The sequence below is a fragment of the Galeopterus variegatus genome, unplaced genomic scaffold, assembly GCF_000696425.1.
Source record: "Galeopterus variegatus unplaced genomic scaffold, G_variegatus-3.0.2 Scaffold2732, whole genome shotgun sequence".
Classification (NCBI taxonomy): Eukaryota; Metazoa; Chordata; class Mammalia; order Dermoptera; family Cynocephalidae; genus Galeopterus; species Galeopterus variegatus.
In genome coordinates, this window is record NW_007728843.1 from 188,366 (window position 1) to 213,440 (window position 25,075).

At 35.4% G+C, this 25,075-nt stretch overlaps 1 protein-coding gene across 2 annotated transcripts; it reads right to left on the bottom strand.

Moving 5' to 3' along the window:
- Window positions 1-639: 639 nt before the first annotated feature.
- Window positions 640-25,051, bottom strand: AASDHPPT (aminoadipate-semialdehyde dehydrogenase-phosphopantetheinyl transferase). Of its 2 annotated transcripts, XR_551228.1 has the most exons (7): window positions 24,757-24,973; window positions 22,863-23,088; window positions 8,500-8,621; window positions 7,313-7,474; window positions 3,262-3,336; window positions 1,315-1,418; window positions 991-1,058 (listed from the first exon to the last, which is right to left on the bottom strand). XR_551228.1 is itself a non-coding variant. In XM_008582829.1 (6 exons), exons 1-6 carry the CDS (start codon window positions 24,937-24,939, stop codon window positions 894-896), a joined length of 933 nt encoding a protein of 310 aa, XP_008581051.1. In that variant the 5' UTR covers window positions 24,940-25,051; the 3' UTR covers window positions 640-893. The 2 variants fall into 2 exon arrangements, 1 of the variants encoding a protein (XP_008581051.1); XM_008582829.1 differs by lacking the exon at window positions 1,315-1,418 and having other exon boundaries at window positions 640-1,058; window positions 24,757-25,051.
- Between the last annotated feature and the right edge of the window lie 24 nt (window positions 25,052-25,075).

A 25,075-nucleotide genomic window follows, 5' to 3' on the forward strand; every position in this document is an offset into this window, starting at 1 on the left:
AGGCTAAAAATGTCAGACATTGCTTTTCTCTGTGACCTGATCAGAGTCACTGGAAACTGAGAGGAAATCTTCTGAGGGCTTTGGGGAAAAGTCTTCCTCACTGATAAAACAATTACGAGAGGAGAAATGGCCTTTCCTGCCTTTTAGGTGCAATTTTATGAAGATATAAAACTGGAAGTTACAAGAGCAGCTCTTGTGATTGGGAAGGGAATGACCCTAAGGCAAAAACCAATAAACTGGGGCAACACCAAAAAAAAAAAAAAACAGTGTCCTTAATGACAGCTCTGAACTGTGTTTTATGTGAGATAATAAATATCCTCAGTTTCTTAAGCCAATTATATTTGGACATGGTTACCTCTGGTCAAAAGCATCCTACCTGATATTAGCCACACAATAGAGTACTTCAAAACCACTAAAAGTTATGTTCCAGAGGTATATTTATAAACGGTAGGTGTGCAGTTAAAAAAAATTACAAAACAGTATGTTCCATTTAAAAAAACCAACAAATATGTTAATATGGATTCATATGTCAAGAAAAAGGTCTGGAAAGATACTCAAAGTTTTAAGAGTAGTAGTTATCGCTGAAAGACAGGATTTAAATGTTTCCTTTTTGCACATTAGCATTTTCTATTTTTTTCCTACAATGAACATGTATCACTTTAAAATTCTGCCACCCTTTCTATCAATTCAATGCAATTTTGGAAAGGAAGAGGTAGGACCCGTACTCCAGTCAGCTATCTTGAACTGAAAAGTCTGCTTTTTAATAAGGAAAAGTTTTCATTATTTTTTAAAAACTGTTTTGTGAAATAAAATTTGATACTGTCAGGCATTTATTTTTCAGTGGCTATGGAAGATTACAGTTTTCATTTGCTTTTGCTATTTAGGGGATTATATCATGACTTTGTACCATTTCGTATTGGAATTTCTTCTGTGAAGCAAAAACAGTCCCAAAATGAAGGATCTTCAGGTGTCATGGGAACAGCAGATGCTATTAAATCATTAAAGTTGAGAATAGTAAATTGCCTCTGGGATGGTTTAGAATCATCTTGAGATGGAACCTAAAAGGGAAAAAAATAGATTAATTCATTGTTATATTGCAGGTTAATCTTATTAATTTTATAATTATAATAATAATAAATAAGACCAAATTATATTTCAGTAGTATTAAATTACAATATTCTAGAATATTATTTTTACTCCTTATATTAGTATTGTCAGTGTAACAAATCAAAGAAAAATATGAAAAAGAAAACCTGGTTCTTGAACTTTTTGTATAACAACAGCCTGTGGTATTTATTTAAAATGTAGACTTACTGAGTCCCATATCCATAGAGTCTGATTCAGTAGACAAGAGTTAAAAGGGATCCCAAAATCTGGCAGGCACGCTATTTTGATAGAAATGAGTCACAGGCAAACTTCTGGAAAATATTACTGTAGAGGGTGGAACTGATCAAACTGCCACAACTACATAGATGTAGCTTGTTTAGTATCTATTATTTACTTAACACTAAGTTTTTTTTTTTTTTTGCAGCTGGCCAGTACAGGGATCCAAACCCTTGACCCTGGTGTTATCCATACCATGCTCTAAAACCAAGTAAACTAACTGGCCAGCCCCTATTTAATGCTAAATTTCAACTGTATCTTACCACTGTGAGATAGAGCCCTTGTTCACAACTCAATTCAGTATAGACCTTCTTTAATATTCTATACATTCTGGTAAAGATAGTACTTGGGCTTTGTGTAGTGTTTTAAAAAGGTACAGTACTTAGTTTATGTGATTTCTGTTTTATAGCTAAGCTGTCATCCGGTTATCTAATTTTATAGATGGGGAAACTGAGGCTCAGGAAGGTCAAACAATTCAAACAATTTACTCCAGCTCACAACATAGGTTAAATAGTAGACCTAGGTCAGGAACTCAGGTCTTCTGAACTGTACTCTAGTCTTTCCACTATGCCACGACTGTCTAAATAGGCTCTACCCAGGGAAATAAAAACGAAGTACTGAAGGTGCAAATGTTTCCAAAATTATAACGCTCTACGGCAACATAAGCTATTTGCAGGGAGTGTAAAGCTGACACTTGAGGACAGATAACCTGAGTCTGAATATCTTCAGATAACACATGTCACTTTTAACATGCTGTCTCTTTTTAAGGAAGATCTATGAAGAATTTTAACCCTTGGATTGATCTATAAAAGGCCTGGTCTGTGGCCTGCGCTATTTTTCTCGAAGCAATGATGCATATATGTTGATCATACCACATTCTCTCTCACGGATTCCCTAAAAGTAATAGGATGCATGTAGTTTTGATTATAACATATTGGTATTCCTTCAATAAATACTTCCTGTAGAATCTCTATATGCAGGCTAAGAATCCTTGACCCCGAGTTTTTTGTTTTTTGGCCTGCGCTATTTTTCTCGAAGCAATGATGCATATATGTTGATCATACCACATTCTCTCTCATGGATTCCCTAAAAGTAATAGGATGCATGTAGTTTTGATTACAACATATTGGTATTCCTTCAATAAATACTTCCTGTAGAATCTCTATATGCAGGCTAAGAATCCTTGACCCCGAGTTTTTTGTTTTTTGTTTTTTTTCCCACTCATTTAGTAGATAATAGCATAAGAAAATACAAGGATAAAAGTTCATGGAAGATAAGTATTACCTTTTAATTCTATTTTTCCACAAACTTGGAAATACCCTTGTTATAAACAGATTGTGATTGAAAGAATTTAATTGAGATCAATGTTATGCCACAATATGACATAAAGTCTCCCATATGTTTTACTATAAGTTTGGGAAAACTTTAGAATATTATTTTAAAATGGGGTGGAGGCTCAATTTGAAAGGTAATTGCATTATTCACCAACTATCAACTTGGCACCCTTATATTCAACACAGTCCCATTCACCAGGAAATAAATTACTGTAATGAAATACTGTTAAGATGACTGAGTAATTATCTTGAATTTCTATTGGAAATATTACTATGATAATACTAACAAAATTTTTTCTTCGTAAAGTGTATTTAAATGTGAAGAAGTAACATGCTTTTTTAAAAAAGTTTCTGTGAAATCCCAGATGATCTTAAAGATATGATGATGAAAAATACTTTGAAATCTATGAACCTAAAAAAAAAAAAAACAAAAAACCAACCCATAACCTGATATAATGCAAGTGACTGCTTCCATCAATGAAAAGCAAACTTAAAATAGATTCATGCTTTTTAGAATAAAGACAGAGAAATCCTAAAATCTTACATCCTGCTGATGTCTAGATCCATCAGGTTTTCTAAGAGCTACCGCAACAAAATGGTGCTCATCTATTTTGCTTTCCTGAAAAATAAAAGTAAATAGAGATTATTAAATATGTAAATCAAGATATAGTTTTGTTTACCTTTCCTAAATCACATTCTCCGTCTACACACACACACACACACACACACACTCACATTTATATTTCCACACCTCCCCTAAAACATTTAAGAAGTTACATACAACTCTGGCCCTTTACTCTGAAATACTTCAATATGGTTTTCCTAAAAAGATATTCTCTTACATAACCCAAGTGGTTGAACTTCAGTAAGTTTAACATTGAAACAATACTTTAATCTATTATCTGGAGCCAAGTAATAGTCAAGTAGTGTCGAGATACCACATTCAGTTGTCATGTCTTGTCAGCCCTTCTTTTGTCTTTTATGATATTAACATTTTAAAACACAAAGCCCACCCTCCCTTTAATAGAACATTGCTCATTTTGGGTTTGTTTGATGTTTCTTTTTTTTTTTTTTTTCCCTTTTTGTCTTTTTTCGTGTCCGGCAACGAACGGATCGCAACCCTCAGTGTCGTGCCCGGACCGGGACCGGCAACGGGATCGCAACCCTCGGTGTCGCGCCCACACCTCGCTCAGCCAGTGAGCGGGAACCGGTCTGTATGTGGGATCCGAACCCTCGGCAGGAGCGCCGCCGCGCTCCCAAGCGGCGCACTGTAGCAGTGCGCCACCGGGCTGGCCCTTGTTTTATGTTTCTTAATGATCAGATTTAGGTTGTACATGCTCAACCAGAATCAAAACAGGTGATGAGCCTGCACTATCTATAGGCACATGGTAGCTATCTGCCTCTCACTGGTGATGTTAATTTTGTATATGTTTAAAGTATACATTAACCAAAAAAAATCAGGTTGCAGCATTGGTCTGTAAGCATCTGGTTAACTACATACTATAGCTTATGAAAAGTCATGGCGGAAATTTTTTTTTTTTAAACAAAGTAACTTGAATATTTAGATTAAAAAATATCTAAGTTTTTAAAAAATGTAGCCCATAAGACATAGCTTTTATATGTATGAAGTATTTTAGTAAATAAAAATCACACTTAACATACAGTTACACGTACAATTAATGACTGATAGCTGAAAACTAAAGAATGTTACTGATGGATGTACTGTTTTGAGCACTTCTAACAGTATGAGATACTAACAGAGACTGTCACTTCCTACCATGCCCCCAAAGGAAAGTATTTTCCTTTGAACTAAAAAACAAGCTCATAATATTTATCATTTTAAACAAAACTACTCTTTTGATACATGGTCTTCCTCCCATTCTTTACACTGAATATATTGTTAATATGAACATTATAATACACAGATGTTTTTGCTATAATTACTTTTGGAAAACCACTCAAATTAGCAGTTCTGTAGTATCTGCATGGTAGGCAAATGTCAGAGCTAACTGTGCAATACCCAGTTTTTGTTCAACTTGTAGCTAAAATGCCAACGTGCCCTGCTTAATTTACCCATTTATCTTGTTACCAGCCAAAATTCAATGAGATTGATTTCAAAATAAAGCTTCACCATGTCTTCTCAGACCTTATCAGAATCATGTAAATATGAAATTTGACATAGCAGAACTACAGAAGCTATTTTATAACAGTTTTCAAACTGTGTCATGTACTTCACTGTTATAATATGCTGTCTTCTGACAATGTTAACTATTAATACTCAGTGTTCCATTAGAATGAAATCTCTATGGAGCTTAGAGACTTTGTCCTAAATCCTTTTTGCCTAGGACAATGCCTATAATAAATATCAGTTGAGATGAAAAATGAAATAGCAAGCTAGCTAGCCAGTTAAGCTAGCTGATTCAGTGCTATTGAACTTGAGAGGTAAGTTTAATTTTCAAAACTTTCGAAATTTTCAAGAATTTTCTGAGTCTGTAATTTTTATCCATAAAATCACTGTGAATACCAACATTTCCCTATCATCCCAACTAAACCCCAAGGGAAGAGGATATTTTATCTTTTCAGGAAATAGTTTAGCATTAGAGTCTGAAGAGTGGAAGAAACTGAAAGGTGAAGTGCTTGAGATTGCTAATCTGAGTGGATCCATGAGAGCCATACTATGGCTACTCCAGACAGGATCCTGCCTTCAAATTTCTTCAGTTGAAAAGTGTTTGTCTTCACACATATCTCTAAACCCTTGGGAACACAAGCCATGTTTAACTACAAACTCTCTTAATGATCTTTCCTCTACTTACAGGCCTCAGAAAGATGGGCCTACTGGTATGTCATCTTAGCAAGACCACCCTCCTGTACCCACACAAACACACTTCTCTTATACACAGGCTGGCTTAAGTGGTGGTCACTGGACCAGTTCGCTCTCTAGTAAGTACTGCATAGATGACCTAGCATTTCTCTTTATGTGAAAAGTAGAAATTCCATTTAACATCCTTTATATTTACTTTTGAAAAGAAAACCTGTAATGCTTTTACTTTCTTTAAATAACACAATATAAGTGGTTGTTCAGGTGATAGTTGTTGGCTTCCTAACAGACTTCAAAATATTTTGAATTAAACCTGAAAAACCAGATAGATTTCCAGCTAATGCTAATTCAGTTACCTTTTAAACATAAAATAAAACTTTTATTGGTCTAACCTGGAAAATGTACATAAGATAAACCACTTTAAAATATGTATCTTATAAAAATGAAATTTTTACCTAACAAGTTGTAAAGAATAAAGTACTTATTGGAAGAAAAAATTAAATGGAATTTACCTAGAAGTAAATTGTTAAGACAAGCTAGATCAAATCTATCCTAAAATTAATTATTTAGTTTAATCACAAAATTTCAATTAATTCACAAAATAGAAGGACATGCTAAAAAATAAAAAGAGAAAAGCTATGGTCAGAGAAGTAATACTTGCTAAAATAAAAAGTTGGTATTAAGATCTGAACCCTCCTCTAACTCAAAAACAACTGCCTTCCACCACTGCCTGCCATGCACCATTGAGTGCTTCCAGCCAGCTTTTCTGTATACATAAATGTTTTCCAGCTATAAAGATTCTTTTTCCTCTGAACATCAGAATATGAGCATTATGTCCATAACAATATGTATAACAAGTTTTCTCCATATCAATAAAAATTATTATTAGGCATCATAACTAAGGCTGCAGTAAAAGGCTAAAAACCATAATTTGCTTCAGTTTTCTCATTAGTTGTTTCTCATTTTCTTCCAGTTATAAAAAATGATGCAATGAACATACAACTTACTTTCTACTGAATGCAGGAGCTAAAGGTAAATGTTAAATGTACAGTAAAAACTTTTATCTGGCATCACTGACAATAAAGGATTCCATAGGAGAGAGTTTTCATATGGTTATGGCTTGCCTCTTTAAGTATGAAAACATTCACTAATAATTTTGTTCACAATTTTTAAAACTGCTACCCTTTAAAATATAGGATTCTAAGTAAAATTTACTCTGAATCCCTACCTTTCTTGGTATCCTAGCAGTTTTTAACACAGCTCTCTTTCTCAAAATACTTTCTGCCCTTTAATCCTGACACTACCCTCTTATTTTATGTCTTACTATTCTGGTCATTCCTTTCTCAATCTCCTCCACACTCTACCTTTAAATATTAGCGTATATTCTCAGGGTTCTGTCCTAGGCCAAAATCTAACCATAACAATAATGCCCCGCACATTATCCATCAGCCTAATCTGAAATCTCTTCAAATCTCCTCATCATTGTCTAGCCAAACTGGCTTCCTTTGGCTGTTCACAGACACAAAGCTCTATTTCAGGAATTTGTTCCCCTTCCCATTCTACTGTGACTATTCTCTATGACTATGATACACTTAATTATCACTTAATTACATTTAAATGTTATAGGCTCTTCTAGTATCTGTGACTTCACCTTCAGAGCCCCAGGACTAGATTCCAGTTATGTTTCATTTCAATGACCAGCCTCCACCAAATAATTTCATATACATGCACCAAGTATGGAACTTCTTAGTTATGAAAATTCTGATAAATTTCTTACCTCAAATGCCCATTCTTTTTCTTCCTCCCCATCCAGAAACAAACGTGTTTCTTTATAAACTTGGCCAATATCCAAGTTTAATGGAGATATATCAAATTCAAGCCGTTGCAATTCAAATCCTAGTCCAACACCAATGGCTTTTATGAAGCTTTCTTTTAGTGCCTACAATACAGAGAGATATTTTCTTAGTGTATTCAGTATAAAATCTACAGGTATTTTTTTTAAACTGAAACTCAATCTGTCTAATCCCAAATCTTTTCCAGTTTCCTATGAAATCGTTCATTTTTGTTTCTTATCCATTTAATGTCTTCTTCAGTAACACGTATTTTCATAAACTGAATCTCTATGTTCAGTTTTCTTTATCTCTTATTCATTTCCTCTTCATCCTGGAGATGTTTCTCAGGTTTGTACTATACATTACCGATTCAATTTTCTGCAATGACTAGTCTTTTTAGTTTCTTGTACAGATTCTATTTTCATTACTGACTTTTTGAGGAAAGAGAGATTAAGGATCTTGCAGTGGACAGGGTGGAGTTGCATTTTTTACTTGAATTTAGTAATGAGGCCAATTTTCTCCCAAACAACTACCAAAGGTTCATGGAGACTTTTTATCTCAGAGAAAGACATTTCTTTTAAGTCCTTTTCCTCTAGCCTCTGAAATCTCTTCTAACATTCTAAGTTTTAAAAATTATTTTATATAGTTGTTTTACTTTTAAAAAGATTGAGAGGAATTTGTGTCGTATAACTTCGTATAATGTATGCTATACGAAGTTATTACTGTTACCTATAATGATAGTAACAATACCTTCCTCATAGGGTTGTTATGAAAATTAACTTATGAAGAGCTTGAAGTAATGTCTTCTGGCATGTGCTAAATATTATATAAGTGTTGTTAAATAAGGCCTTATGTGTGAGTTCCTTTAACACAGAAAACATTATTCATAAATGGTGATAAATGAAATATCTTATTTTAGCTTTAAGAATAAACACTATCTAATTGAACATTAAATACAGATTAAACTTTCTTAAATGTCATTACAATGCTATGCTGCATACATAAAAATCAAAAAGTGCTCAAGCAATAACCCATTTACTTCAAGCACTATATGACCTACTGGGTCCTATTTTTAGCACAGATAATGGAATCATTACAGACTTTCATTTTCAAAATTAGAAAGAAATTATACCCAATTTCTATAAAACATATCCAGCTGAGTCCATTCATCCTTAAAGCTTCTGATGGTTTCCCATTCTTTGTTGGTAAACTTTCTTTTCATAATATGAAAGAATTCTGGAATTGAGCCACGACCTGTCAATTGAGGAAATACAGAATTAAAAACAGCTGCTCTATTAAAAAAAGAAAAACAAAACAAAACAAAACAGAACGCTGGTCTATTACTAAAACTGTTAAAGAAGAGCACAAAACAGAAAGCTACAGTCCAATCTTACTTTTGAATACAGTCACAATAATCCTAAAAGAAAAAAAAATCAGCAAATCAAAATAACTTGAGAATTAAAAGAATAATACCATGACAAGCAGGGGTTACCCCAGAAACAGAAGGGTAGTTTAATAGGAATCCATGAAATTCTGTTAATTATTAACTAATTAATCAGCAAAACTACACAGTTACATCAATAGATGCCCCCAAGAATTTTGATAAAATTTAACAGCCAAACCTGTTATAAATTCTAAATAACTAAAAGGAAATTTCCTATATATGACAGAACATTTACAGAAATCCACAACAAATACTGCTAAAACAGATCTACACCATTCTAGAGTGTAAAATTTTACTTTACTATTTAACAGATAAAAAAAGGGATGATTCTTTTATAGTAATTTTTTTTAGGAACTGGTAGAAAGCTGACAGTTGTTCTTTTATTCCAAGTTATTGCTGTGACTGGAAAAATAATATATATTTATTTCCTTCAAAATAACTGTTTTTCAACATGTTTTCTAATATGACTTTGCCGAATAAAAACATTTTACTTTCTATCCTTTTGTGGATGCTACTGTAAAATAACATCATTAAAAAAAAATCTAAAACATATAATTAGCTTCACTGTTTCACAGACAATAAAATATTACATAGCATTCTAAAAATAAATGACAAAAGACACAACTCAAAGAATATGATTCCCAGAACTAAGGGCTAAGATGCAAATTAAAATACATGGTAGGCCTCCTCATACTGTATTTTTCCAAAACATTTCAATTATGTGTTTGACTATTTTTCCCACTAGGCAGGAACTTTCTATCATCACGCATTTATTTATTCTACAAATATGCAGAATAGGTATAAACATTACACAAATATTTATTAAATCAATGGTTAAAAACACACTGGTCATGGTTCTTGCCCTCATACACTTACAGCCTAATAGTGCTAATCACAGAGTCTGGCCCAAGGTAGGTGAATCACAAACACTTACCAGCTGAGTAAATGAATATTAACTATTATTTGGTAAGTTACTTCCTAAATGCTCTACTTCCCTGTATCCTTAGTTCATGATTATTTTCCATTAAGCCTTTTTTTTTTTTTTTTTTTTTTTGTCTTTTATCTTTTTCCGTGTCCGGCAACGGATCGCAACCCTCAGTGTCGCCCCCATACCGGACCGGGGACCGGCAACGGGATTGCAACCCTCGGTGTTGCTCCCGCGCCTCACCCAGCCAGTGAGCGGGAACCGGTCCGTATGTGGGATCCGAACCCTAGGGCGGGAGCGCCGCCACACTTCCCAAGCGGCGCACTTATCCAGTGCACCACCGGGCCGGCCCTCCATTAAGCCTTTTGAAGACAGTCCCTCTGCAACTTCTGTTAACACTGCTTGTCTACTCTACCTTCCATTTCTAAAATACCCAACCGCACAATCTGACATTGCCAACTTGTCGACTACAACTCCTAAAGTGATAGCTGCCTCCACACTCTCTATGGGCACTTCTTATGAGGAAATGTCTGGAAAAAAGATGTCAAATCCCCCTACTTAATGCTTTATTGGCATTTAGTCAAATCACTAATTCATCCCATAAGAATCCAACAATTAGAATTCCATTATGATCATTCAGTAAAAACATCCAAGTGTTAGGTGCTGGAATATCATGAGCAAAATAGACATGGTTCTTGCCTTCAAAGGGAGTTTAGTTTCTCCTACAGTAATCAAATACTTTTCCTATAGTTACCCCAAGGTTAGAAATTTTTAAATATGCATGCTAATAAAACGTCAGTTCACTCACAAAACTGTTTATGATTCTCCCACTAACCCTACTTCAAGAATCAAAATAGTTTCTTTTTGTTTAGCCAGGAAATACTTGATGATTTTATAATGGTATATGTAACTTTAGATCAAGACAAAGATCCTCATTCATCTTCGAGAACTGAAATATTTTAAACTGTGATCTTAAGTCAATGGTAAGGGATTTTTATCCTTTTCAGGTTATGGATGCCTTTGATAGACCCCTTTGATAGTCTGGTGCTTATTCCTCAACACCTTACTGAAACGAACTAGAAGCCTCTCAATAAAAACTGTTTTGTTCAATGCACCATCACTAGTACATACTGGCTTGGTAAATAACATTCTAAAGAACACCTTAAAGAAAGTAAAGAAAGATAGCTTCCAAAACTAAAGTAAATCTGGAGATTTTTTTTAAATACTGGAGCACCGTATCTACATAAATCATAAAGTGTTTCCTCTTGAATGGATTCTGGCACAAATAGCATAAGTAATAACAACGGGAGAAATAGCTATCTTGGATTTGGAAGACAGCATTACATATTTTGAGTGGAACTGTAGTTTTGATGGAATATCCAAAAACCTAAATTTAAAAAAATATGCCAGTTGTCATGTATAGTGTCATTTTGTTTGTTGGTTTCTTCAAGTTTTAATTTCATAACCTCCAAGAAGCCCTCTGATTTTTAACAAAATACGACAAGGCAATCATGGAAAAAATTTTTAAATATGCATGCTGATAAAAAACTGATTAACATAAAAGGCAATCTAGCACAATCACTAGAAAGCAATCACATAACTCATTATGTACAGCTAAAAAAAGTGTATTTTCTTATACTTTTGAGAGCATCTTATTGAATCCACAAAATAAGAAATTTGACAGCAACATGAAAAGGTGATTTTGTAAATATTCAGACGAAGCACCACACCACCACACTGTGGCATTACAGTGGAATTACACAGTGGGGGAATATTCTGTTAAGCACATAGTCTACCTAGGAAATTTCAAGAAGTATCAGTAGAATAGTAAATCGTCCCTCAAACTATCTGAAGACAGCACAATTATTGGACATATAAGTTCGCAAATCCTCCTAATACCATCACATATTCCTGTCTATTGCAATGTTCTATTTAATCATCCTATCGAACATTTAAGAACTTAATAAATATATTTATAAGAAAGATAAAATGAATGAAAAACATATAGAACCACCAGCCAAGTTTAGGAAACCTGATCCTCCCATCTTATAACTAATGTTTAGGGAAAACCAGCATTAGATATTAACTAAGAGTTCTGCAATGATCTAATCAAGACCACAGAGCAACTAAAAAGTTTATTTAAACATGGTAGTAAACCTACAACAAAATAATTTACAGCCAACACTGTTCTGTACCTTTAGCTACTACTGCAGGCCCATGAAAAAAATCCTACTAGTACCAGAATTTTAAAGCCCACCTACATCAATCTCTCTCCAAAACAGTCACCAATGTGCATCTGTTACAGCATCAAGGGCTGGCCTGTCAGCTCAGTTGTTTAGATCATGGTGTTATAATACCAAGGTCAAGAGTTCAGATACCCTTACCAGCCAGCTGCCCCAAAACAAACAAAATCTCAGCATTTCAGTTACAGTTCACCATTCTTCTTCAAGAAAATGGGCCAGTTATTTTGGGGGGGTGGGGGGTGCAAGGAAGGGAGGGAGTTGAGCAATGTCCATCTGTGTGCTTGTTTCAAGTATCAAAATTTAGCTTTGGATCATAAATCTTATTAGAAATTCTAATAGTTTCATTTTCTAAATATTGGATTCCATAGTCAGATTACATATAGTGTTGCTTCTAAGGGAGGTGCCAGTCTTCTAAAATTTGAGTGAATATGTACACAGTAATGCCTGACTTAGCTTTGTCCAGCAATTAATCCATATACAAACCCAGAATAAAACAAAAACGTCTGAGTTGCCAGTACAGGTTTCACAAAGCCTCCTGTATGTTACTAACTGCTGTAGTTTTAATGTGTCCCCCAAATTTCATGTGTTAGAAACTTAAAACTCAAATTCATATGTTGATTGGAGGTGGCGCCTTGGAAGATAATTAGGATTAGATAAGGTCATCAGGGTGGAGCCCACGACAGGACTGGTAGCTTTATACTAAGAGGAAAAGAGACCTGAGCTAACAAGCACACTCTTGCTCTTTCGCCAAGAAGCCCTCACCACATGCTGGACCCTTGATCTTGGACTTTTCCGCCTCCAGAACTATAAAAAATAAGTTTCTTTATAAATTACCCAGTCTCAGGAAGTCTGCCGTAGCAACAGAAAACAGACTAAGATACTGACAACAGATATCTTTAAGCCCTCAATATGTGGACCAGAAAAAGAACTAGGTTGAAATACGCTGACCTAGGCTTGAGACTCATCATTTAAGCAGTCCTAAACTTCAGTTGCTCTTATATGTGTCTATTTAAATGTACAGATACCAACATGTACAGGTATTAGCATACAACAAAACACACCAACAGAGCTAGAACTACTGGGCTGCAAGTGTTATTCTTCAAAGGACTCCAGAGAGCAAGGAAGAGGGCCAAGATGGTAGGGCAGCCCCAGAGGGGACAGAGGACAGAGCATGCAGTCATTATTTTCAGGCCTGAAAATCTAGAGGAATTTGCCCTGCTGGGGTTAGGAAACATGAGCCGTTTATCCTTCCAACTTCTCCCTTTCAGAATGAGAATATCTATCCTATGCCTCTCCCACCATTTTATTTTAGAAGATGACTTGTTTTCTAGTTTCACAGACCCACAGATGGAGAGGAACTTTGCCCCAAGATGAATCTTACCTAGTCTCACCCATATCTGACTTAGATTCAGATGAGATCTGGGACTTTTTGAGCTGATGATAATTAGATGAGATTTTGGATTTGAGTTAATGCTATAATGGGTTAATAATACTTGGGAATGCTGGAATGGGGTGAATTTATTTTTTATGTGGGATGAATGTAAATTTTAAGGGGCCAGAGGATGGCCTACGTTTGGCTGAAGAGTGTCTCCCCAAATTCACGTCCACCCAGAACCTCCAAATGTGATCTTATGCAGAAAGTCTTTGTAGATGTAATAAAGTTAAGATAAGGTCACTTGATTAGGGTGAACACTGAATCCAATGACTGGCATCCTTATAAAGACAGACAGACAGAGAGAAGACAGGGAGGAAAGCCCTGTGAAGGTGGAGGCAGAAACTGGAGTAATGCAACTACAAGCCAATGATGGTGAGGTACTGGTGGAGTATGCTTAAAGCAAATGTACTTCACAGGGCCTGGTTTTCCAAAGCCTTGCAGTTTCAAATATTAACCTTGCAAAGGACAGGAAATTTTCCCCAGGCTATAGTCTCTGCTGTAAGATAAAGAATTGTAACACAGCAAGGTTGCTGGCTCAAAGACAGACAGGTTACTGACTGATATGTAAAGATACTGGGAAATTGCTGTAAAAAGAGAATGTTTGCTAAGATCAAGCTTTTGTTGGTGGATCAACTTTTTGAAAATTGCATTATGGAATGTCACCTTGTCTGTCTTACTGAATGTTACCAGCTTCTATTGTTAAACTTGTTAAACTATACTTAGCAAAAACCCCACCTATGTTCTCTTCCTGAAACTTCCTGGAGAATAAATGCAGGAAGAGAACCCCAATTTGTGGTTAATTTTCCAAATGGAAGGAATGCCTGTATCTTGAGGGGTCCAGGAGATTAACCCATTTTCAGGGCTTCTCACTGCTCAGAAGAAATGGGCTTTGAGTAATCTTTGGCGGCTCCATCACCTGGGGAAAAGGGGTGACAAATCCATGGGAGGCAAAGCAAGAAGGTACCATGAGAAACTAGGAACAGGGAAAGTTGTACTCTTTCACAGAAACTTCAGAGGAAATATGACACCCCCTGACACCCTGGCTGACTTCCAGCCTCAGAACTGTGAGAATACATTTCTGCTGTTTTAAGACACAAAGTCTGCGGTACTTTGTCAGGCAGCCCTAGGAAACTAATACACATATGCACACAACTTAAATTATACGTAAGTAGACATACTCACACCTTCTTAAGAGCGTTAGTGTTATGTCCCTGGAGTCAAATGTTCTTAGCTATGTTATTTATTTAACACCTTTATGACTACTTCTTAAAATGTAAAAGAGGGACAAAAAGTTGAGTAAATTAAACAATAAATGTGTAAAGTACCTGGAGTTATCAAGTACTTAATAAATAAATTTGGGCCAGCCCGGTGGCACACTACTACAGTGTGCCACTTGGGAGCGCGGTGGCGCTCCCGCTGAGGGTTCAGATCCCACATACAGACCGGTTCCTGCTCACTGGCTGAGCGAGGTGTGGGAGCAACACCAAGGGTTGCGATCCCGTTGCCGGTCGCGGTCCGGTACGGGTGCGACACTGAAGGTTGTGATCCGTTGCCGGACACGAAAAAAGACAAAAAGGAAAATAAATAAATAAATAAATAAATAAATATTAGCTCTAGGGTTATTGTGGTAATTATTATTAAAGGTAAATCCTCTTTGTCAACTATTTTATCAAGTCCTTCAGCATCTATAAAAGCTTAAGTGATTTTCCTAGCAATACTTATAAACACTTTATGTCATAATATTCACGTATGTCTGTCATATTTGCCACAAATATATTCCCTGGTTTATGAAAGATGACAATATAGACTCACACCTGTTGACTTTGTGGTTTCTTCTTACCCTTTAAGCTTAAAAAGGCATCATTCTTTCAGATGCTTGACCAAATATACAATCCTAATGTGTACCATAATTGTTACTAAAACTTAACTCTGATTCTGTTGTATAACATGAGGCAAGGATCTAATGGCTTTCTAATGATTTCACTCATTAAAAAAAGTGGATAGATTACAATTTTTCTCTTTGTTGGCACTGTAAATTACATCCAATACAGTGTTTCTCAAATATTAATATGCCTAACAATCAACTGGGAAAATTGTTTAAATATAGAATCCCTCTTTGTGTTCTCAGAAATTCTGGCTCAGTAGTTCTGGGTTGGTTTCAAGGAACCTACATTTCTAATACACATCCAGGATGATTTTTGGTATGCTGACCACAATTGTAGAAACAACATTCTATATTTCTATTACTATCACGGAAGAGAAATAAATCTAAGGCTAAACTGACTTCAGTTCCTTTCAAGATAAACTATTTTATTATTTGGATAGTAGCAGAACTATTCCATCCCCAACAAAATTTATACTATTCTATACGCTATTTCTTTTTTTATTGTGGTAAAATATATATAATTTTACCCATTTTTAAATGTATAGTTCAGTAGCATTAAGGACATTCACACTGTTGTGTAATCATCACCACTATCCATTTCCAGAAGTTTATTTTTTTTAAACTGAAACTCAATCTGTCTAATCCCAAATCTTTTCCAGTTTCCTATGAAATCGTTCATTTTTGTTTCTTATCCATTTAATGTCTTCTTCAGTAACACGTATTTTCATAAACTGAATCTCTATGTTCAGTTTTCTTTATCTCTTATTCATTTCCTCTTCATCCTGGAGATGTTTCTCAGGTTTGTACTATACATTACCGATTCAATTTTCTGCAATGACTAGTCTTTTTAGTTTCTTGTACAGATTCTATTTTCATTACTGACTTTTTGAGGAAAGAGAGATTAAGGATCTTGCAGTGGACAGGGTGGAGTTGCATTTTTTACTTGAATTTAGTAATGAGGCCAATTTTCTCCCAAACAACTACCAAAGGTTCATGGAGACTTTTTATCTCAGAGAAAGACATTTCTTTTAAGTCCTTTTCCTCTAGCCTCTGAAATCTCTTCTAACATTCTAAGTTTTAAAAATTATTTTATATAGTTGTTTTACTTTTAAAAAGATTGAGAGGAATTTGTGTTAAAAAATAGGATATACTATATATATTTTTCTGTGATGTGATTTTCTTAATTAACAATACATTTAAGTCCCTTCATGTTAATGTAGAACTAACTCATTCTTTTATAACAGCTAATAATGGCCTGTGGAATGCACATACCATAATTTATTTAACCAATTCCTGTTAGGCTTTGTTCTTATACATAAACATCATTACATACATACCCAGTAGTATTCTCACATCTTTTGGATAGAGTACTAGAAACAGAACTGCTAAATCAAAAGGTATGTGTATTTTCAATTTTAATATTATTTTCCAAAACAGCCTACAGCAATTTATATTTCTGCCATCTATGTACGATTGTTCTTTTCCAACATCCTCACCAGCACCAGGTGTTTTTTCCATTTTTTTTGCAAATCTGATTGGCATCTCTGTTAATTTAATTTGTACTACTCTAATCATTGGGGTAATAACTTATTGCCTGCTTGAATTTGTTCTTCTGTAAACTGCCTATTAATATTCTCTAATCAATTTATAGAAGCTCTTTATATATTATGGATATTGACTTATTATCGACCAAATCTGTTGCAAGTATGTTTCCCATTCTACTGTTTATTTACGTTTGAATTTTGTTATACTTTTTGCCATATAAACTTTCAAAACAATTAAATATCTATCATTTCCTTGATAAGTTCTGAATTCTCTGTCTTGTTTGAAAAAATAATTGGTAAAAAGATTTACTCCAACCCTAGCTATAGTCTCCTACATTTTGTGCTAAAATTGTAAATTTTTTTATATTTAAATCTTTAATTCCTCCAGAATTTGTGTTTATAGTATATTTTACATGCAGATGGCTAAGCAATTCTACCAGCACCATTTAATAAATAAACTAGTCTTTTATCCACTGAATTGAACTATGTATATATACTGGACTCTATTTCTTAACTTTCTTAGTTTTCTATTCTCCTAACACCATTCACTTTTGTTTACAGTGCCTAATACAAGTTTTAAAAAATGGTAACACAAGGCCCCTCTTACTGTATTTTTCTTAGATATTAGTTCTTCCCATAAATTTAACCTATCTGCAGAGATTTTTTCATATCTGCAAATCCTTAACCGGGTACCAATAAAAGCTCATATTAAGAGGCCAGATACTGTATAGAGTCCAGCAGTTAAATTTACCTGGGGAAATGTCTTAATCTTTTTTGTAAATTAACAATAGTACAGCCTTGGTTTAAGAGGATGAAATAAGATAATACGTACAAGGCATTTAACACAGGGTCACACTCATAGGAGTTGCTCAAAAAATACTAGTTCCACACTCAAATTCTATTCATAATGGAAAAGACCCACCTGTAACTGGGAAGGGGGAAACCTGCATGAAAGTTGAGACTTGGTTTTCCAGTAAGAAATTCAGAGTACCAGGGGATGAGTGACTTTTTAAAGCTACTTACAGATTCTAAATCTCCAAGGTTAAAAAAAATTGCTCTAACTAAAATGCAGACCTAGAAGAATGCAGATCTCCCTAGACACAAATGATAGTGGAACAGACTGCAGCAGCAAAAAAGCTGAAAAGAGAATCTAAGGTGGATGAAAATGGAGAAGAGAAGCAGCTAGGTAGATAAAGAAGTGAGGAAGAAGACTCAAAAGAACTTTTTAATCAAAACTCACTAATGAGAATAATTTATATTCCAACTAGAATGTGATATGACTAGATAGTTTTTCATTGTGATTTTATAGCTTTTCATTTTTCAACAAATTTAAGAAATATTTTAAAAGGAATTGAGGAGAGAGGTCCCCTGAACTCCTCTGCATCATTCGTACACTCAATAACGGCTTATTGAACACCTGCTATGTACTAGACACTCTGCTATGTACTAGGTATACTGTAGTGAAAATGACAAAACAATCATGGTTCCTAAACTCATTCCATGAGGGAGAACAGATAATAAATAATCCAGTAATTAAGTTGTAATTACAAATGAGAAGAGCTATAAAGGAAAAGAAGATCAGGTGGTTAGGAAAGTCCTTTCTGAGGAGACTTCAAGTCTCAGGTAGTCAAGAAAAGTGTGGGGAGAATAAGCAGAGGGATCATCAGCACTTCTGAAATGACCTTGAACAGGAAAGTTTGCTACATTCAAGGAAACAAAAGACCAGTGTGGACAGAAAATAGTGAGCAGAGAGAGCAGTTTGCAATGAGAGTGGCAGAGAGATAAGAGAATGGAAAGGGTGATGAGAATAAGACGACAGGGTCATATTAAGAGGCTTGGATTTTATTCTCCGAGCAATGAGAATCAACTTAAGAGTTTTAAGAAAACAGCCATAGATATTTCGAAAAACCACTCTACTCTGAGAATGTACTTACTGGTCGAGGACAAAAGTGAAAAGGGGGAATCAATTAGGAAAGTATTAAATACTACAGGAGAGATGATACAGTAGAAGGAGACAAGAAATAAGCTCTGTCACCTTACTAGCTATCATATAATACCAACACAATTTACACTTACTGCACTTAATTTATACTTACTATTTAATAGTTATTCTAGAGAGCAATTCCATAATATAGTCATTTCAAATTGATGAAATTAAAATTAGTATTGAATCCCAAAATATTTTATGTTATTTTGTCCTAATAAAAATATAAACATGAAAATGTAAAACCATGGGGAAAAATGTTTGATCTTTTCCCAAATTTAAATCCTAATTTTTATACTGTATCTTGCCTAGTTTTTGTAAATAAAGTAACAAAATAGAACACTTGATAAAACTATCTTTTCTTTATATACTTACAACTACAAATACCTTTAACAGCAGATAAAACTTAGAAAATGAAAGAAAAACCAACCAGAATCTCCTTAATGAAGGCAGCAAATTATGATGACTAGGAAAACACCATTCTCCCCAGAGTTCAGAATGTACTGCACTAGCAGTATAGCTATACTAAGACCCCACTATCATATAAACCCTCTTCTCTGGACATTCACTGAACAAATATATATTGAGTGCTGACTAAGTACCAGTTACTTTTGTATAAGATTCCTGTTACTTTCTTCATTAAGCAGAGAATAAAGTGGTGGTTGCAATAATTTCCTTAATAGTGGGCATGCAACTTGAAGAAAGAATGGATCCATCAATATTTTCTCTTGTACTGCCATAGCAGCAATGGGAGAACCGGAAGAAGGAGGGAAATGAGCTGCACTTAGTAAAAATGGCTAATGCAACAAGAAGGAAAAAGACTCCCTGAGTTTCTACATGATGCTTACCTGCAGATACAAGATAGGAATGATGGAACTGACTCTTTCAATATACTAACGATGCCCCACAAAAGCTGACTCTGTCATGAAAGCTGACAATCTAGTCACAACACCCAGTACCAAGTACAGCACTTCCATTTCTGTTACTCTAAGTTTTATCTTTCATCAATTAGCAAGACTCTTAGGAACATGCCTTGCTCGATTTCCTCACTTACTCTGGTAAGTAGAAGCTGTTTCTGTACATGTTTTATTCCAAAGGATCTACACTGGAGGTGAAAGTTACGCCCAACCAAATTAAAGTCTACCCGCATCCTGTATTTTAAGGTCTAAGTTTAACTGGTCAACATTTAAATGGATTGGAACTATTAGTACACAAAGTGTGATGGGCTTTGTTCCCAACTCTTTCACATCTCCCCACCTCTTTATCCTTCATCCTTTCAGCTTCTCTTTCTCTCTTCCATATTTTTTGGTTTGTATGTGGTTTCTCAATTAATAAACAGCAAATAGCTCTTATTTGTATGTTTTCAACTTCTTAGATCTATTTGGATATAAGGGTGAAAATTCATTTGATGGAAATATTTGTGTATATTTAAAGATCTAGATGCTCCTCTGGAGCTTGTACATTCAAGAATGATTAAAATCTGTGTAATAAACTGAGTTCTACAGTCATTAAATATATATATATATATATATTTTTTTTTTTTTTAAATAAATCATTCATTTGAATCATTCACTCAAATGAATTGCCAATGAAGCAAACCAGTGTCTACTTCCCACCCTCACTAAGAAATCACACTGTGTCCATTCATACCTCAGAAATTAGTGGCATGGTAACAATCCTAGTGACAACTGGAAAATATCTCTTCTCCTAAGTGTAACTGGGCACAGCAACAGCTTTTTGGCAATGAAATAGTCTAAGGAAAGGAAAAGGCTTAGATATTGTGATTAGTCAAATAAGATCAATCAAAAGAGCTGGAGGAAAAAAGCTCTAATAAAACATGATTAACAGGAAACTGAATCTTCAATTTTTACTTCACTATCTTCTCATTATTTATTAAAAGCTTCAATTAGTAAATTATTTGTTTACCCAGTATTGACCACAGCCATTGCCCATCAAGTCAATTAATAAGAAAATCTGTTTCTCACTGTCATCATATTTCCAGGTAGATACAACCAACTGTGTACCAGCTGTTACTGTGCAGTTCTGCTGACTGCATTCTAAAGAGTAATGACTCTGTTGATTTCTGATTTTAGGAAAGGTTCATGTAAGGACAGCAAAAAGCTATAAAAACATATGGCTTCATTCCCATGCTCACTCTGAATCTTCTATAGCAGTGGTTCTTTAGAATAAGTCTTCCATGACCCTGCTGAATACCAGACCCTTTTCTGAGGAAAACATATATGCACATTCATACAAAATGTAGTAAAAAATTTCAGGTTAAAAGAAAAAATGCCTTGAAGCTTATCCATGGAGTCGAGGTGCTATGGACTGATTGAATTCTGTCCCCCAAAGTCCATATATTAGAAGCTTAATTCCCACTGTAAGTGTTACGGGCAGGAAATCCTATTATGGTCATTGAAAGGTGGGGCCTTGAAGAGGTGATTAAATTCATGGTTTAATGGTGATGGTGGGCATGGTTCTGAGGGCTTTAAAAGGAGAGTACGTGAGGAACTATGCCTCTCTCTGCTCTGCCATTTCCTACTATGTGAGCCCCCTGCACTGCTGTAAAGCCACCACCAGAGAGCCTTCACCAGATGTGCTCCCTGGACTTTGTACATCCCAGCCTCTGAAACTGAAAGCAATAAATTTCATTTTCTAATAAATTAGCCTGTTCCAGGTATTTTGTTATAAGCAACAGAAACCAGCTAATACACTAGGTCAAGAACCCACTATAATGTTTCCAAAATAACTAGAGCCTCCTTCTGAGCCAACTAGAGAAGAGAGTTGTAATGGAAAAGTTTATGACCAAGTCAGAGAAAGAGTAACTGGTGGTAAAATGCAAGGTTAACACAATAAAAACAAAAGGGAGATGAGATTCACAGGCATACTCTGAAGCCTACACTTTAGAAACACTGTTTTTGTTCTTCATTTGATAAATATTTATTGAGCACTAGTGATCAAAATCTAACATAACTAACATGGTTCCTATTGTCATGTAGCTTATAAGCACCAAGGGAAAGACAATCATCCTGATGAATAATAATAAATTGAGATATGTTATAGGAATAAAGGAGATACATTTTAGGAGGGTCTACAAAAAAAGAACTAAAAGCTTAGATTAAAGGTTCACAAAAGGCTTACAAAAGTAAGGTTGAGGTGAAATCTAACCCGTATATAAGAGTCACCTATGCAGAAATGGGGGCAGGAGAGAAATACAGGCCTTCCAGATTGATAGAACATAAGCAAAGATGCTATGGCTGATATTAGGCAATTGTACTAAAAACTTAGGAAGATGTGGGTTCTCTTATTAATAGCTTTGTCAAATTTATCTTCTGATAAAAATATTACTATATTCATCATAGAGAAAATTATATCAGAGAACAAACGTAAGGCACACAGTAAAATGCTGTGGCATGTAATAAGTGCTCACTAAATGTTAGTGATAACAACTACAGAGCAGTTAAGAGAACCTGTATTTAGTATGTAAATATTAAAATTGCCCAGGTATACTCAACCCCCAATAAATGTCAGAAGTTCCTAAAGCCACCAATAATAAACTTCTAAGGCAATATATAAGTAATTGAAATATTTTCGTAATGCTTGATCTTCATCTTTACTCATATAAATGTGCTAAAAGCAGCTGTATTTAGATATAGCACGAATATTATGTCTATAAGGACTACAATTTTTTTACCAGAGATTATTTTTTAAAACAACCAACAATCTACTGATGAATCATGGGAAAATGCTCAAGTGAAACGAGCTGAGGTATAATTCAAAAAGAAAATCTTTATATTTCGCTTTGCCAACAGGCAAAGCATTACATGGATCCCCAGTAAAGAAGAATCTACTATTTATGTAGAAGTCTTTTAATTTTCAAGAAAATATGCCTTTCAGATACATTATCTTTCAATATTGAGCACATTTCCCCTAAACATGAATAGCTATAACACATCTCTGGCATGAGATTACTCAATAGACAAGAACTGAGACATCAAGACACTTAAATTCAATACTACAAAAATGCAATACTACCTGGAAAACTAGTCTTCATTATATCAATTCCAACTTGTAGCTCGGGTTCAGCAGCAAGCACCGCATAGTCCCCTTGATGAGAGATGTTAAAGTTGAAATTGGGGTAAGGATTCAATGAGTCCTTTGCAAGAACTGGTTTTCCTTTTGCAGTTCTTTGCAAACGAATATTATTCCAAGGGATATTCAATTTCTCTGCAATTAATTTCCTTATCATCAGACGACCAGCCTGTTAAATACGTAAAACATGTGGTATGTATCAACATCTACTAAAGATACAGATACATTGCCTGTAACATACAAAGTATATTTTTGCAGTTTCTAAAATTTTCATTTTTAAGTTTTTAAAGTACCTCAGTATTAAATATAGTACAATAAGATTTAAGCAATGTCTAAGTAGAAAGAAGTTTAAATAAAGTTCCACTTAGCAATTTCTTCCCCTTAACCAGTACCAATGTTAACAGCAGGCATCCTTCCAGTCTTTTAAGCATTTAAATATATGTACATCTGCATGTTTTTGCTAACGCTACGCATAAATAAACACATATATAAGATCATATTATATGTAGTATTCTACCATGTATAAACTTTTTAATCTAGAAGTATTAGGGATTATTTCATATCTGTACATACCCATCTTGTCTGTGCACTTTTAACTGCAGCAATCAGGTTTCACAGTATTGATGTACAATAGGGGTACTGAGTATTCCCCTATTATTGGACATTTTAGGCTGGCTCTAGATTTGCTGTTACAAAAAATTACAGTGAGCAGCCCTACCTTGCCTACATCTGTACATACGTGCAAGTATTTTTAGATCCTGCATATCTATGGCTCACCTTCAACAATTAGCAAGGCATGGCGTTATCTTGTTCTACTCTCTCCCACCTCCATTAATTAATAAAGAAATTACTAAAAACACACAAAAGAACCCTGAGGATATAAGATGACAAAGTATATAACATTTAAAAAAATATCTCTCAGGGTTTTTTCTCCTTTAGTTCTAACGCTGATTTTTAAAAACTTCAAGACTCTGAAATTCACTCATTTCAAAATTTCTTACAAATTAAAATTGAAAGTGTAAAAACTATTCATCAATATGCCCGCAAAACATTATCAACTAGCCCACGTTTCAAATAGAAAGGTCTTTCAGTATAGGGACATTTTCAAGAAACAACTATCTTTGAAGTGATGGCAATTAAAGGTTGTTTCATATAGTAGAGGTATTTATTTTGAAATCCAACTTTCCATTTGTTGCTTAAAAATATATAGCAAATTAAAAAACCTATTTAAAATACTGTTTCCCAAGCTATCTAGTCAGGAAGGTATGCTCAAGACTGTATCCTCCCTGAGCTCCAATTTCACTGGTAAAAGGCAGCTGGTTTAGACCTCTTCCCGTCCTACGGTGCGCAAGGCTTTGTAAACTAAGTCATACTGTAAATATTTTCTAGGGCCTACCGCGTGCAGGGTGGCCTTGGACAGTAGTGGGATATTTAACAGGCAGACTAAGAATGGGCTATGAAACGGGGAAAAGAAAAAATAGAATTTGATAGCACTTAAAAATAAAAATATAAAAACATTCACTACGAAAAAAACCAATTGCTTGTTAAATTTCCCTACACACATTTTATGGTTTAGTAAGGTCTCTATTTTCTATCACACGGGGGAGGAGCTAATTTTTACAGCAATCGAACCTCGGAGGCGCTTACAAAGACCGTGGACACCAGGCCGTGCGCACGCCTGAGACCCGGCAGCACGCCCACTCTCGCCCCGGGGCCAGCCACAACTGGTCAAGAGCGCGGTCGTCGACCCCAGGGCGGGACGGGGGTGTCTACAGCAAGCCCACCTCCCCCAACATCTGCTTTCTGGGCTCCAAATACCAAAGACCTGGAGTAGTACCATGGCTGCCTTAGCGTCCCGGGCAAAGACGAACTGGCCAATGCGCTCCTTCTCCTCGGGCTGGATCGATCGCACCGCCAGCAGCCATTCGGCTCGGCTCGGCAGCCAAGTGCCGCACGAAAAGGCCCAGCGCACGCCCTCCATGGATGGCACGAGGCAGAACCGTTTGGCGGGGAAAACCATGCACTGAACACGGACCTGGCCGCCACCTCGGGACTGATGGCGCGGCTGCGAACGTGGCCCCACCCCCTTCTTCCCGGCGTGTGTGCGCGGAGGGCGGAGCGTCGCGCTGCGTAAACGGCGCGTTTCCCATAAGAGC